At 44.6% G+C, this 15,402-nt stretch overlaps 1 protein-coding gene across 5 annotated transcripts in view; it reads left to right on the top strand.

Annotated features, from left to right (window-relative positions):
- Positions 1-14,880, top strand: part of DNAH9 (dynein axonemal heavy chain 9) — a 402,978-nt gene extending 388,098 nt beyond the window's left edge. For all 5 annotated transcript variants that reach the window (XM_038371718.2, XM_043496454.1, XM_038371730.2 and 2 more), the window contains 2 exons: positions 5,433-5,822; positions 13,697-14,880. In XM_038371718.2, coding sequence (XP_038227646.1) covers positions 5,433-5,822; positions 13,697-13,924 — 618 coding nt within the window. In that variant the 3' untranslated portion in view covers positions 13,925-14,880. The remainder of the gene's footprint in view (positions 1-5,432; positions 5,823-13,696) is intronic.
- Positions 14,881-15,402: the final 522 nt, after the last annotated feature.

The following is a 15,402-nucleotide window of genomic DNA, read 5'->3' as shown; positions in this document are numbered from 1 at the left end:
CAAAGAAAGAATGGATTGGAACAGCACCCTACCTCAGAGAGGAGGGGAGGCAGGAGCCAGGTTCCACAGGGAAGTGATGCTGCTGTTTCATTGGACAGGTTGTCAAGACAGCTAACTGCAGAAGCAAAGAATCTATGCCCTGGAGCGGGGTCACTAAGCCGCTCCTCAGCCTGCTTGCAACGGCCAGTGCGTTGCAGTAATAATCCCCATGCTTTGCCTCCATGTCACAACTCAGATATTTCCGAAGCAAAACAGCCAGCATAGAGGCAGCTATGGACACTCCCCCGAGCCTAGTCAAGACATTACTATGGCCTATTAGACATTAGGAGGGACTCCCAAATGTCCTGTTTAGCAACTATCATGTGAGGTGTGTGGGCCAGGAAACACACCAGAATAGCAGTTGTACTTGGATCTATAGTTGTGTCAGTGAGGCATGCACAGCCAAAGGAATTCCATGCTTGAAGGAACTGGAGGTTACTTGTCCCAAATAACCACAGCATCATGGGTGGAAAGGACCTGCAGGTGAGCAATGAGGCAGCTGCCTGGTCCAGCACTCATACTTTTGGTAACCATTATAATCTCAACTTCCAGGTCTGCTGATGGAGTCTTTGGCAGAGGCGTCTTCAATTCACAGATAGCACTATTAGCCTGTTTGTCTGCATAGTCTGGATAGCTCCTAAATTCCATATCCTCATCAGCCTGCCTTTACTCCTTTCACTACTGACAGCTTCCTACAAGTAGAGGATCAGCAGATGTGCCATCACTCGAAGGACAGAGAAAGCCTGTCTGTTCCTCTTCTCCAAAGAGGGGTTAATAAAACCAACCCATCAGTCACTTTGTGAGGGCAATATGGCGATGGAGATGCCGTTCTTCCCCTTGGCTCTTATGGATAGGACACATCAGAAGGGAAGTCTTCTGAGAAACATATGTACAGCCTGATAACTATATTCTGTTCCCTACAGCAAAGTCCCTTCCGCAAAACCTATGATAGCTGATGAACTCTTGGAGTTTATAGCAACTTATTTGGATGGGAAGGTGGAGGGCAGGCCCCTTTATTACCAGACTCTCTCAGATGCAAAGTTGTAACTTCTCCAGTCAAATCAGCAGTGAGAACTCGACCTGCAAATAAAGGGTCAGCAGACATACTCCTTCTCAAAGAAGAGAAAGTGACCAATCAGACAAAGTATTTCTTAAACTCGTTTCCAGCCTGCTGTACTAGAAATTTAATATCAGAAAAAAAATTGCCATTTAATTCTTTGGCATCTTTTCCTGCTTACATAGTAATACTCCGCTTCCTGGGATAAAAGAGACTTACTATCAATACACTCTGAAACACACGACTGATGTAACCTCTTCCAGCTGGACTCTGGTCTATTGGTCTATTTAGCCCCCCCCCTTGGTTTCGCCATCTGTGAAATGGGGATAATGGTGCTTAACCACTTTTGTGCAGATATTTGAAATCTGTGGAGGAAAGTGCTAAGAAATATTATTTTATTATCATAATTTTGTGGACTGATTGATATGCTGCAGATAATGGAGCTGTCCAACCATTTAGAAAATCACATGAAAGTGAAAGTGTGTGATCGGTATGGCATGGAAAAACTGATCTGTTTTAATCAGTTTGTCTCTTATTTTTAAAATAGCCAAGTGATGAATACAAAGCACGTTTTTCATATGCATTTCCTGCAATAGAAGGTGCTAAAAACTGAAATTCAAGCATTTAAGTGACATCTGTCTACTGCTGAAAAATTGGTGTTTGTTCTGTTGACTAAAGAGATAAAAATGTTGTGTGCTTTGTAGTTCTGCAATATACACAAACCACTTTAAAATAGTCTGATATTTATGCTGCCAATTATTTTAAACAGATTTACTTTATTTACCAGTGTTCGGCAGTTGAACTAGAAATTCCATTTCTTGAGACAGGTAAACAGAAGTGATTTAATGTTTTAATCTCTGAGTAGCAAACAAGATGTTATTGTAACTGGGACAATGTGTAGCAATTAGATTTAATATGGAGAAACTCAAGCCACTACATATTGGCCGGGGAAAACAATGAGAAGAATGGCCCTGAACTAAACCACAAAGACTTTGAACAGAGTTTAGGCAGTAACAAAACATGCACGACCTCCAGAAACGCTGCCACAAACTACAGCAGGGATGTAATGTAACCCTTTGAGCGAGATGCAGAGATGTATAGAGAGACCCCATGGCCGAGAAGCCTCCGGCCAGTGTGTTGAAATGACTATACACTCTGCTCAGACTGCCCAGTGCAGTGCTTGGCCCAGCAGTCTAAACATGACATCACTGTCTGCAGCCAAGTCATAATTCTGACTGTGAGGAATGGTCTCAAGAGACACAAAGAGGCATGATAATTTAACAGAGACCCAGACAGTCTGATCCTTCGTGTTATATCATTTGACTGCCCAGCATGGGAAATGGGAACTGCAGGGCCCCAGCAACTTGGCAAATCAGATCACTTATTTAGATACCGAAATATGGGCTGTGGTGCCTAACACTAGAAACTCACCTTTGGAAACACTGACCACACTTTTCACCAGGAATTGTGTCTGTTCCCTCTTCCAGTCAGTAGATCGTCCAGCGAGGAGACTGCCATTTCTCTGACTCAAACTGTGGACTTCACTAACCAGAAGAGAAGTTTCTGGAGGTGCAGAGATCAGTGGACTCTGTGAGAACTTTCAGTCAATAAATCAACCATGTGATTTTTCATGAGACTTTCTAAGTTTTGTTTTTTCCTGCTTCAGGGTAAGTCCTGATTGCCAGACTCAGAATGAGATGTACTGGAGCTTGATAATATCAGTGTATCAGCCTCAGCACAACAACGATGATAGAGTTTACTGTCAGAAAGGACCACCAGATCATCCTGTCTGACCTCCTGCACTGAACCCCACCCATTCAGTCTCTTGTTACCATGCCCTAAAAGATCCAGGACACTTGATATCACTGGACAATGCCTGAGACATCTGCAGAGACGTCTCCTTCAGCTCTCCTCTACCCTCAGGTGTGATGGTGACAGATGAGCCAAGCAGCATGGGGAGCTCACTCAGGCCATCTCACAATTCAAGATCTTTGGAAATTCAGAAAACAAGCTGCATGTAAATTAGAGCTGAGTCAACAATTCAGCTGGCAGAACCTCTCACACAAATCAGGAGAAAAACAGTGTAATACCAGGGACAGTACCATAATCTTGGGCAACATCAGCCAATAGTGGGACCTTACCCTCTGCCCCATCCCAGGAATTTGTCTGGTTTTGGGCAGGCACGTCCATCTTCAACTCATGCCTCTTGCATTTCATCTTCTCATTCTCCCTGGTTCAAAGCAGCTTCTGCTGCATGTCTGAGGATTGGAATGTCTCTGTTAGGATATATAAGGCTACTATCTGGAGTTCCTTTCAGACTCATGCCCAGATTAGGAGTGAAACCTTTGAATAATTGTTACTCCCAAAACCCCCTCCTAGGCGAGTTGTTAATACTTGTTGACCTCCCACAGCTGGGGATCTTTACTGACAGGACTCAGAGGAGAAAGGAAGCTTACTTAGCAGAGACCATGGATTTGTAGTAGAATAAATATTGTGGGGAGAAAGTATGCCTCTTTGCTGCTCACTGAGTATCTGCTAACAGAGGGTGAGTTGGATATTTGAAGACTAATTTGAATCTTTGAATAGTTCATTGTGTGCATCTAACTACAAAGCCATTGTCTGGTCCACGAATAGGAGCCATCCAGTTAGGATGGTAACCATCAACAACAACTGATGCTTCATGTTTAAAAAGCCGTAGTTCAGAATAGCTTCCATGTGACTGATTCTCCTGCATAGTGTTACACCCAGAGTAATGATTAACTGTGGAGGCAGGTGAACTCTTTACTGATTTTCTCCCTTCCTGCCATACAGCTGGGACTTAATCCTGGTCCCATTAAAATCATTTGCAGAACTCCGGCTGACTTCAGTGGTGCTATACCTAATGGTTGTAGCTGGACTTACGTGCCTACATCCTTTTTTGAATCTAGCCCTTAGACTCTTAAGTGACTTACATGTTTTGGAAAATTTTATCCAAGGTCTCCTGATTCCTAATGTCCTGCTGTAACCATTAGACTACTTTCTTTCCCAAACTTCATTGCCTACACTGTTTTGCCAATGGCTTTAACCTAGAGTTGAAAGATCTACCTGAAGAGGTGAGGGAAGTGGTCCATTCAGTGCTTGGCCTCTGCTGAGATGGCTGCCCCCAGTGTCATTGGTGAGAGGCACACCTTCTCCACCAAACAGCCATTAGACAGTAAAGCCTTTTAGCTGCCACTTATCTGGATCAGATCCAAATTTTTGACCTTAAAGGTGCACTTTGGTGAACTCCATTACTAGTCCCCCTGATCTTGGCCCTGCTTTTCTATTTTGAATTTTTAAATTGTGGGTCAGCACATTGCAATAAAACAAGCTACTGGCAAGTGTAAACAGCTGAAATATATAAAGGAAAATACACAATTGCCCTTTATTTCACAGAGCACACATAACCCTATTACTCCTCTGTAATTACATGACAAATACCAAAGGAAGAGAGATTTGTCATGTGTGCTTGGGCCTAATATTTGAAATTAGCAGGCACTTCTAAGATTTCTTACCGTGTAACTAGTCATTTTTGGAGTCCAGGAGTACACACACACACAGGACAGAACTAACTAGATGAATTAATGTCAGGTACTTACACAGACCAGGTAAGCTTGTCATTTCAGAGCTATTTGATGGCACTTAGTGCCTGTGGAACTAAGGTTTCAGAGTAGCAGCCGTGTTAGTCTGTATTCGCAAAAAGAAAAGGAGTACTTGTGGCACCTTAGAGACTAACAAATTTATTTGAGCATAAGCTTTTGTGAGCTACAGCTCACTTCATCAGATGCATAAGAAACTAAGAAAGCCCACATATTTGAAAGGCAAAAAGATGGTTCCTGTTGATTTAGGACTAATTGAAAATGGCTCGACTCCTCTAATATCTTCATTTAATTTGACCTGTTGCCTTTAATTTCAAGACCAGTCACCTTTGCAGGTCCCATTCCTGCAAACATTTACTCACAGGATATGCCGTACTTATGCAGCTGAAGCCTGAGGAATGTAGGAAGTACACACCTACAGGACGGTTTGCAGAATCAGACCTGCTTTGGCCTTTAGTCCCTGCAGGTCTAAACCAGCCTTGGCGACCCCATTAAAATGGGGTCATGACCCACTTTGGGGTCCCGACTCACAGTTTGAGAACCACTGGTGTAGACAATACTTAGGCCTTTCTTTTACCACTGGTACGACTTCAGAAGCAGAACCTGATAAAGGTAGCTGGTGTTCAGTGTTAAACAGCTACCATATTTCACTCAAGAAGCGGCTGCATTTCAATAGTGTGTATCTGCTTATTATCCTCTTCTTTATTCTTCTCCACCAGGGAGAGTTGACAATGACAAGCGATATGGAGAACCTGCAGAACGCCATCTTCCTGGACACTGTTCCCGAGTCCTGGACTAGGAGGGCTTATCCTTCCATGGCTGGCCTGGCTGGCTGGTTTGCTGACTTGCTCAGCCGCATCAAGGAGCTTGAGATGTGGACAGGAGACTTTGTCTTGCCCTCTGTTGTATGGCTAGCAGGATTCTTCAATCCTCAGTCTTTCCTGACAGCCATCATGCAGTCCATGGCCCGAAAGAATGAGTGGCCTTTGGATAAAATGACTCTGCAGTGCGATGTGACGAAGAGGAACCGCGAAGATTTGAGCAGCCCTCCCCGTGAGGGCGCCTACATACATGGTTTATTCATGGAGGGTGCACGCTGGGATATGCAGGTAATCTTATCAATTGCTTGATGAGGAGATGAGTCACTGCAGCATATACGCTATTTGTTAGTGGTGTTTATGGTTACAGCTGAAGCCCACATTCTGTCTCGCCTAAGGGTGTGTCTACACAGCAGGTCAGTGAGGCTTCTCAGCACAGATGGACACATGTTAACTCTGCTCAAGCTAGTGTGCTAAAAATAGCTCCTGGCACTCGTGCTATTGTTGCATAACTAGGGAACATCTACACAGCAGCTGAGGAGGGGTGCAGGGTGATGCCCTGCTCAGGTAGACATATACGTACTAGCTCTGCATGAGCTAGCTGGGAATTACACCTCTCAGCTGCTGTGTAGACATGTCCATAGAGACCACAGTCTCCTCATGACCATGACATCCCTGGACATGTGGATATTGCAGGGTCTCTGCATTACCATGGTATTGCTGCACACATGACCTACATGTGTTACAAGGCAAACTGTTACAGAACTGGTGCTGATATGCTTGCTACAGTCTCCTCTCTCCAGGGGTGCCAGGACTTTTGGAGCAATTTGTACCAGTTTTCCACATGAGAGGTCAAGTTCTGCCATGAGATACACATGCACTCCCCTTCCCAGAGAACATTTCAGCACCTCAGCTTGTAAAAGCACAGAGCTAGGAGGATGAAGACAAGGGAGTTAAGATGTGAGTGGAGCTGGGGAGGGAGAGCCAGGGCTCTTATCACCCCTCCCACTGAATCTGCACTTTCAGTAATGTCACAGAGGCAGGAGTTGGAGGACCAAGCAGACAAAATGCGCGAGGGATGCAATACCCTAGAGTTGACACTTCCCCAGATAAGCCTGTCAACTCAACAGAAAGCAATGGCTGGAGAGAAGCTCTAGTGCCCAATTTCAGAGCCCTGGGAGTAGCAGAAAGAGAATGAGATGGAACCAGCTTCTCAGATCTGAGAGTCCCACAGATCCAAATGCAACTCCACATGTGGCTAGAACCTAGGATCCCAAGGACCCACTGATGGTACCAACTTAGCATGGACCTAAGTGTCCATGGACTCCTCAGTCCAGGTGACAGGTCTGGACTGAATGCTGCCAGTGCTGCCATGGTGGTTCCCACAAGAGAAGGGACTGGGTTCGACTCCAAAGATACATCAGTCTTCAGGCATACTTCACAAAAGTGCTTCAAGGGATTGAGCCTTTGTGCAGAGGGATCTGAAAGCAGTCCCAGTGCAGAGGAGCAGCTGGCCTGACCATGGTGGGGTATCAGTCAGTAGAAGGCAGGTCTAGAGGGCTGTATCCACACTACCTATCCACAGGAGTGCTCAGACATTGTTTGATGACTACACAGCCAGTCAGATTGCTCCTACGGTGTACTGCGTTGGGGCCAGCATCCTGAAGGAGAACAATTGTCACTGACATTCCCATTGACAGTTGTCAGCTGCTGGGATTTCAGTCTGCAGAGTGAAAGGCATTAGAATGACAAATCCCCACCAAGACTGCTCCTGCAGGTTGCCATACCTGTGGTAGCATAACTCACAATTTGTGCTGCATGCAGGAATTAAATGACAGTGATTCATGCAGCTCTTACTCTAGACTAACAGACTAACACGGCTGCTACTCTGAAACCTGTGATTATGCAAGGCACTGAATTTAGCCGTATAGAGTGGACAGACTAACACGGCTGCTACTCTGAAACCTAGGCAGCCTGTGTTAAGCTTCTGCTGCCAGTGCTCTGTGAGTGAGCTCTGATCAAAGTGGATCACTTACTTAGCTATGCTGAGTTCTCCTCTCCACCCCCTGGCATGGGGAAGTTTTTCTTTCAGTAGCAGCTCTTGTCAAGGTGCATAGACTCAACCTTGAAGACCATCCCCCTGATGGGGCTTGGTACTAGGATTCTGTGTAGAAAGGATGAAGTGTCAAATGTTGAATCTTGTCCTGACCTTGCAATTCAAATCAAATGCATTCCGAAGAGTTTTAAGCTTCTAAGTTTTCTCTCTTTACAACAGTTTATCACAGAGGATGGGAAATTAGAAAAGGCTCTAAATGTGATCACTGTAAGAGGACAGGGAAAGATAAGTCTCCAGATCCCATTCCATCTCAGGGTGTGTAGCAATGCACAGTGAGTTTGGAATGCTAGGAACTCTGACAGTAACAGTAATACAAATGAACTGTGAGCAGGTGGAGTTCATGTCCTGCTCCAGATAAAGACTTCACACGCTGCATAAGCTCAGACTTACCTCCTTGCTGGGTTTGGCCTTACTGGTAACTGAAATCTCAGTAACTGAACATACACCAACCTCAGCGCACTTCCTGAATCTGGCTGTTCCCTAAGATTTCCTGCATCCTTGCTTTCTCTGCCCCCCATTCTTTCTGACCAGAGATTCACACTCACCTCCCTCCTTGTCTGATGAAATTAACAAGATACACCTGCCACAATTAATCTGTAGAATATTCTCAGCAGCTGTGTGCAGGGTTCTAAACACCGCCAACAGGGTGGGTCCACAGAAAGGCCCTGACCCCTTTGTAGGGCATGAGATCCTGATGCTATTGTAAGCACCACTGGATTTCAAGTGCCCATAGGAACTGACCTTTCCAACTAGTGATATCAACCAGGAAGGATAAAGCAGAATAATGGATCCTTGCTTGTAGAACAACTCATCTGGGAAGAATGTTCTAATCCTGCCTTATTGAAAATTTAGTGAAATGGCTGCTGGTAGTTTTGCAATTATCATCAGAGCAGGGTTAGATAACATGGTGACCAAAATGCCTGAGTCCTGTCGGGGCTGCAGCCTGCACCTTTGCTACCACTGCTGGAGCTGCATCAGTGATGGATCACAGCTGGGAAGTTTGCTAGTGTATTCCCTGCAATCATGTATGGATCATGCCGTGGTTCCAACTGCTGCTAATTTTCACGTCTAGGTAACTCTGTTCAGCTCAAGCGATGTGTTCCAAAGACGATCTCATCTTTCACAAATGTATGTTTCCAGTTATTTTGTTTTCTGTAGTTGAAAAGCACTGAACATAAACATTAATAGAACCATTCACAATCTCAGAGCATTTCACTTCCATTTTTTTAAGAAAGAAAAAGAACATTTTCATATGTTGTAGTTCACACTGTACAATCAATCCCACATCTGATGGAGCTATTCATTTACCTGCATTCTAGAGGGGGCCAGTATAAATTAATGAATGAAGAATTAGTATCACAGATGCTCAGCCCATCTGGACTATATGTCCATTGCAAATTTATCCTCTGATAAGAATGACAACTGGTATTTATAGTAAGTATTTTGAGGAGTTTCTCTGCTTTTAGAAAAGCTATTTCATGTTTAAGACAATACCTCCAATTTTATGTCCAGAGGAAGAAGATAAAAAACTCCGCTATAGATTTTTTTATTTTATCTATTTGTATTCGCATCTGGGCACCTTCCATTTATAAATCAATCATTATAAATAACAGCCAGCTTTAAGCTAAGCCAAACCCACAAGATTTTACAGGGGACAAAATTTCCTGCTGGTGTAGCTCCACTGAAGTCAGCATTGTTTCTGCAGAGAATCTGGCTAATGGTGCCATTAAGCTGATTAGACGCACACTGTGGAAGGCTGCTCTAACAGTTTTGGTCTGCTAACTGCATGCCCTGCAACTAGTCATAGAGAGCTTAATCCTAGGAGCCAACAGTAATTCCAGCCCAGGGGACTAATAATGATACCAAGATGGGACAGAGTGGGAGAGTGATCTTTCTGATAACTGGACATCACTCCACTTGGTGCTCTGCAGATCATACATGACACACTGAATTGCCCTTGGAAGCAAATACACGGCCACTGAACAGTGCACTGAGCTATGGTGTTCCATGCTCATGGCCCCATGCTGCCTTCACAAACAGACTGCTGCATTTGGCACCAGCTGATGCTTCTGTAATAGTTCCGTGTAAAACACACAGCAGTAAACCAGCTTGGGGGGGGGGGAGTTACAAAGGCTTAGATCCATGTGATGGGGTCCACCCTGAAGAGGTACAATCACAGTCTGCATTTAGCCTAGATGCTTCTAATAGTCAGCTTGGAGAAGAGTCATGGGGATGGCGAGGTGGCCCATGCACCTCCATAGTTCCTGACGAGTGCATGTTTAGGAAGGAGCACATCCCAAAGGCTAAGACCCATGCAAAGAAGCTTGGCCAACCTCTTCCTGACCTATCTGAGGCCTGCACTTAGGCCCTAGCCAGACAAACGCTAGTCAAACAGGGCCAGCAGCATTCCCATCCAGGCTTCCGTAATACAAGCAAGGTCTGGAATTGCATTCCCCAGTAAATTGTGGATGATGCATTCTTATGGGCAGCTGCCTGTGCATTGAATCACATGAACTGAAGGCTCAGATCTCCGCTAATCATGAGATATCTGGTCCACCAGATACCAGCAACCAACAATGCTGCTCTACTTCCATGGTCACCGTGCTAGTGCCCACACTGGGTGCTCTCACTGCAGCTGAGAGCCCCAAAGTCTCAGGACGGATTCAGAGGGAATACTTGTCATCCCCTGCTGATGCATGGGCTGTTATTTGTGGTTAATCTGATGTAGAGTTAACTTGGCAACCCCATTCTATCTGTCTCTGAACCCCACAATCAACCCAGGGCAAGACTATCTCCCACATGCCCTCTTGGGTAGCACAAATCAAGCATCCCTTCCACTGCTGGATTCTGCCTGTCGCTCAGACACATGAGCACAGCTGATTCTCAGGCAGGAGAGGAAAGCAGTCACATTTTTTCCCCTCTGTTCTTTTTCTGTGGGTTTTTTTGTTTGTTTGTTTTGGGGGGGGGGTTGGTTTTTTGGCTCAGCCACTCATGAGGGGTGGTAGTCACCAAAAATATTTTCCACCCCGGCTGGCAAAATGGGTAGGACTGGTCCTGGCCAAGGGACAGTCTCTCCCCCCTATACATCTCCTGCAGAACCCTAAACCAATGGGCGCTGAAAACTTTCACCTGCCCCAACTTGAAATGGGGTTCTCCCCTGGCTTCCACCTGCCCATGTGTCACCAACCCATGCGCCCAGCATATCATCTCACCTCTTACACACAACCTGCATAACCTGAGGTCAGAGGCAAGTCCAATTAAAAGACAGCGAAACAGCGTGGTTGGGGCTGTAAAGAAACCAAGAAAACGATATAAAGGCAATTATACCCCAATTTGATGCCATGCAAATGGTGCTGTGCTGGTAGAACCTGTAGATACAGCCAGGGGAAAGGTGACTCTTGCACTGATCTATAGATTTAATCCTACTGCTAATATCCCCCAGTTTCTTTCTTGCTTTGGGCTCCCATTCCCGTGTAATGTGGCAATATAATTTGTCCACCATTCCAACTGACTTTTGAAAAGGCAGAACAGATCAAACTGCTGTTGGAGAAGACTTCTCCATCGGGATCTGAGAGACTGGGTCTCTGGGGACACCCAGGACAGCTATGTGACAAATGCATCTTGCTAGCAGTTAGGGACAGTTGTTTTCAAAGCAGAATTCATTTCTGATCACCAGGGAGATAAAAATGCAAATGAAAATCAGCCCGGATAAGTGCCTTTGAGATATCTCAGAGAGATTGAAACCCTTGTCAACCTAGAAACAGATGGAATATTTCCTGGAAAATTTATTTTCATTATTGCCATCAATAAACAACCTATCTTATCAGAATCCAGTCATAAAAAATTAAAGGGATATGTGTAAAAATAATACATAATAACAACACTTGCCATGTAGCACCCTCAAGAGCAGTTGCAAGAATTACTGAGTGTTTGTACAGTGCATTGAAAATATAAAGTCCTATATAAGAGCCCTGTATTATCATTACTATCTTATTATAACAAATGGTATTGTTAAAATTAAATTAAGATTGCGGGGTTATGTGCAAGAGTGATTACTTTACTTTGCTTATTGCCAGGACTGAATAAATCACTAGATAGGTTCAATCTCACCACACAATTCTGGTTTGGGGACATTTGAAATAAAATCATCTGTGAAGCTAATCTTCAGAGAGGCAGTCCCTGTAGCACAGTGAGGTACGAGTCCCTATTCCATATTTGTTTGTATTTCCCTCTCTCTGGCCCACATTAGGCAGTTATACAAGCTGTTCCCAGAAGGAGACTCATAGACAAATCATTTTACAGTCGGAAAAAGGGACAGTGGTTGCCTGAGAGACCAGAGTGGAGGAAGCAAACCAGCCAGTTTTACGCACTCCCCACATACTGGCCTCCTCTGCTAGGTCATGGCAACCTGCCGATGCAGAGCTGGGCTGTAGAGGACACCGGAGACTCACTCACTACAGACAGTTCTCCATCAGAATGGCCCATGCATATCCCTGCTCTTCACATTAGCATCCCTGGTAGTAGAACACAGGCTCTTCTAGCAGGCAGGGCCCTTGAGGCCACTCAGCTAATCCCCATGCAGGGTTCAGAATGAGCCTCCCGAAGCCCCTTCTAATAGCCAAGGACACAGCGAGCCCACATGGCCCTTGGTGTTCCCTTCTTGTTAATGTTCTCTGCCCCTTTGGGTGCTGTGCTTTGTATACAGCTAATTAGCCAGGGCTTGTATTAAAAACCAAACAGCAGCACCCTGCCCAGCTGTGGGTCCCTATGGACATTGTCTGAGAGCCAATAAGCTGGGGTCCCCCATTTCTGGGAAACACCATCATTTCACATTGGTCAAATACAAGTTTATTAGGACATGTTTTAACACTGGGCCAGATTTTGCCCTGAAAATACCCAGTGCAAACACAGTGAGTTTCACAGGGTGAAAGTCACTGCAATTTGACACACAGTGTTTCTAGTTTACTGTATCAGAGCCTAGTCAATCTCATTGTCATGGGGAGTTTGCTCATGTTGGTGCATAAATCCTATGGCTGAGATCAGATGTTCATCAAGCCAGAGAAGAGGAGTGTAGGTGAGGGGGTGGGGAGGACTGATTTCCTCACTCTCCCAGGCCAGGGGCATTGCTGGATACATCCCTGCAGGATCGGGTCATGTTCTCCAGGATGTAACAGTAGTGTTACTATTATTCGTTTGTAGTGCATTTCAAGAGCAATAGCCATAAAAGCCCATTGGTTACAACCCTACAGCCTGATCCTGAAGCCACTCTTCATCTTTGCTCTGGCAAAGAGCCCAGCGAGGTCAAAGATTGAAAAACCACTGCATGGGGACTTCAGGATTTGTTCCCCAATCTTAGAGTCTTTTCCCTGGGGAGTCTTGATCCAGGGGGTTTGGGGACCCTGTGATGTAAGAACAGCTGGAGTCAGGATATAACTGCACCTTTTCCCTTTGAATAAGCTATATTAGAAAGAGGCAGCTGATGAAAGTGGCTGGACACATGATTTTGGCACCTCCATGCATAGTTTAACACCTAACAGAAGATATTTTCACCTGACCAAAGTCACGTGCTTACTTTGCGCTGAAACATTCATGCCTGTCACCCCTCGAACTGACACTGAGCATCATTCCTGGGGTCTTTTCTAGTCAGATCAAATGACTAGATGCTCAATTTACAGCCATGCAAATTGGATCATCTCTTCCCTCTAGGCCTGGTAGGAAGGGGTGTCTGCACAGAACAGAGCTATGGAGTTCAAGTGGAGCAGGGATCTAATCTGGGGAAAGTGATTGGTGCAGGAGTGGGGGAGGGTGAGATGGCAGATGTGCAGAAGTTAGAATTATCTGACATTTTACTTTGATATAATATAGTCTTCACTGGACCAGGGCACAAGCAGCAGAAGTTGTAAAAGGGCACAGACAAGAAGTAATACATGGCAGGCTGTGGAAGAAGCTGGAGGCTATAAATGATCATGCATATTGAGGACCCAGTTGGTCGTAAGTCTTGGCATTCTTCAAAGGTAGCATTTAAAACCTTTTCTTCTTTCCTCTGCAGACAGGGATGATAACGGATGCCAGGTTGAAGGATCTGACTCCAGCCATGCCCGTTATTTTCATCAAAGCCATTCCTGCTGACAAACAGGACACTCGCAGCATGTACCCATGTCCCGTGTACAAAACACATCAGAGAGGGCCAACTTATGTGTGGACTTTTAACCTGAAAACTAAAGAAAACCCTTCCAAGTGGGTCCTCGCAGGTGTGGCCCTACTTCTGCAAATTTAGGTTCCGATTGACAGAGTTTCACCAACAGAAAATGTCTCAATGGGAGCATTGAACCATTTCACATTCAAGGAATTTCTAAAATAATATACGTAGAGTAAAAAACCCTCTGTCTTTTTAACTCTTTGAGTGCGGACATTTAGCGAGCTTGGCAAATTAATTCTTAAGAGGATGTAGTATGCAGTAGCAGATGCATCTATGGGAGAGGCAGTGTGGCCTAGTGGATAGAATCTTGGTGTAGGCCTCAGAAGGCCTAGGTTCTATTCCCAGTTCAATTACTGGATGACCGTAGGCAAATGATTTTTTCCTTCCGTGCTTCAGTTTCCCCATATGTAAAAAGGGGACATAATACTGACTACCTTTGTAAAGTGCTTTGGACTCTACTGATGAAAAGTGCTTCATAAGAACTAGGTATTTTTATATGTGACTGGACACTGTGGCCAGAGCCTCAGCTGCTATAAATCAGGGTATTGCCATTCATTCAATGGAGCTACATGGATTTAAACCAGTTGAAGGAGTGGCCCCATATCTATCACATTCAGAGGATTAAAGGGCTGTTAGGCTCAAATTTGACCTAATGTATATTTTTCTCTGTGTAAGTTCTGATCCAAAGCCAGTCGAAGTCAGAGGGAGTCTTTCCATTGACTTTGATAGGCTTTGAATCTGGCTAAATTGAATAAGCTTTGTAATTCTTTATACTCTGTTTTTTTTAATCCAACCAAATGTTTCAGTGACATGTGAAGAAAAATTCAGAAAGCCAGGGAGCCCTGTACTCCTTAGGGGAATAAGTGATTTAAAATGATTTAGGATTCCTTACTGATATCCCTTTAGACTCTAACAAATTTATTTGAGCATAAGCTTTCGTGAGCTACAGCTCACTTCATCGGATGCATTCAGTGGAAAATACAGTGGGGATATTTATTTGAGCATAAGCTTTCATGAGCTACAGCTCACTTCATCGGATGCATTCAGTGGAAAATACAGTGGGGAGAGTTATATACATACACAGAGAACATGAAACAATGGGTTTTATCATACACACTGTAAGGAGAGTGATCACTTAAGATGAGCTATTACCAGCAGGAAGGTGGGGAGGAAAACCTTTTGTGGTGATAATCAAGGTGGGCCATTTCCAGCAGTTAACAAGAACATCTGAGGAACGGGGCGGGGGGGGGGAGAAATAACATGGGGAAATAGTTTTACTTTGTGTAATGACCCATCCACTCCCAGTCTCTATTCAAGCCTAAGTTAATTGTATCCAGTTTGCAAATTAATTCCAATTCAGCAATCTCTTGTTGGAGTCTTTTTTGAAGTTTTTTTGTTGAAGAATAGCCACTCTCAAGTCTGTAATCGAGTGACCGGAGAGATTGAAGTATTCTCCGACTGGTTTTTGAATGTTATAATTCTTGACATCTGATTTGTGTCCACTTATTCTTTTACGTGGAAATTGTCCAGTTTGACCAATGTACATGGCAGAGGGG

This window comes from Dermochelys coriacea, chromosome 14, assembly GCF_009764565.3.
Source record: "Dermochelys coriacea isolate rDerCor1 chromosome 14, rDerCor1.pri.v4, whole genome shotgun sequence".
Lineage (NCBI taxonomy): Eukaryota > Metazoa > Chordata > Testudines > Dermochelyidae > Dermochelys > Dermochelys coriacea.
The sequence above is the reverse complement of the archived record's forward strand: the minus strand, read 5'-3'. Positions and strand labels throughout refer to the sequence as shown.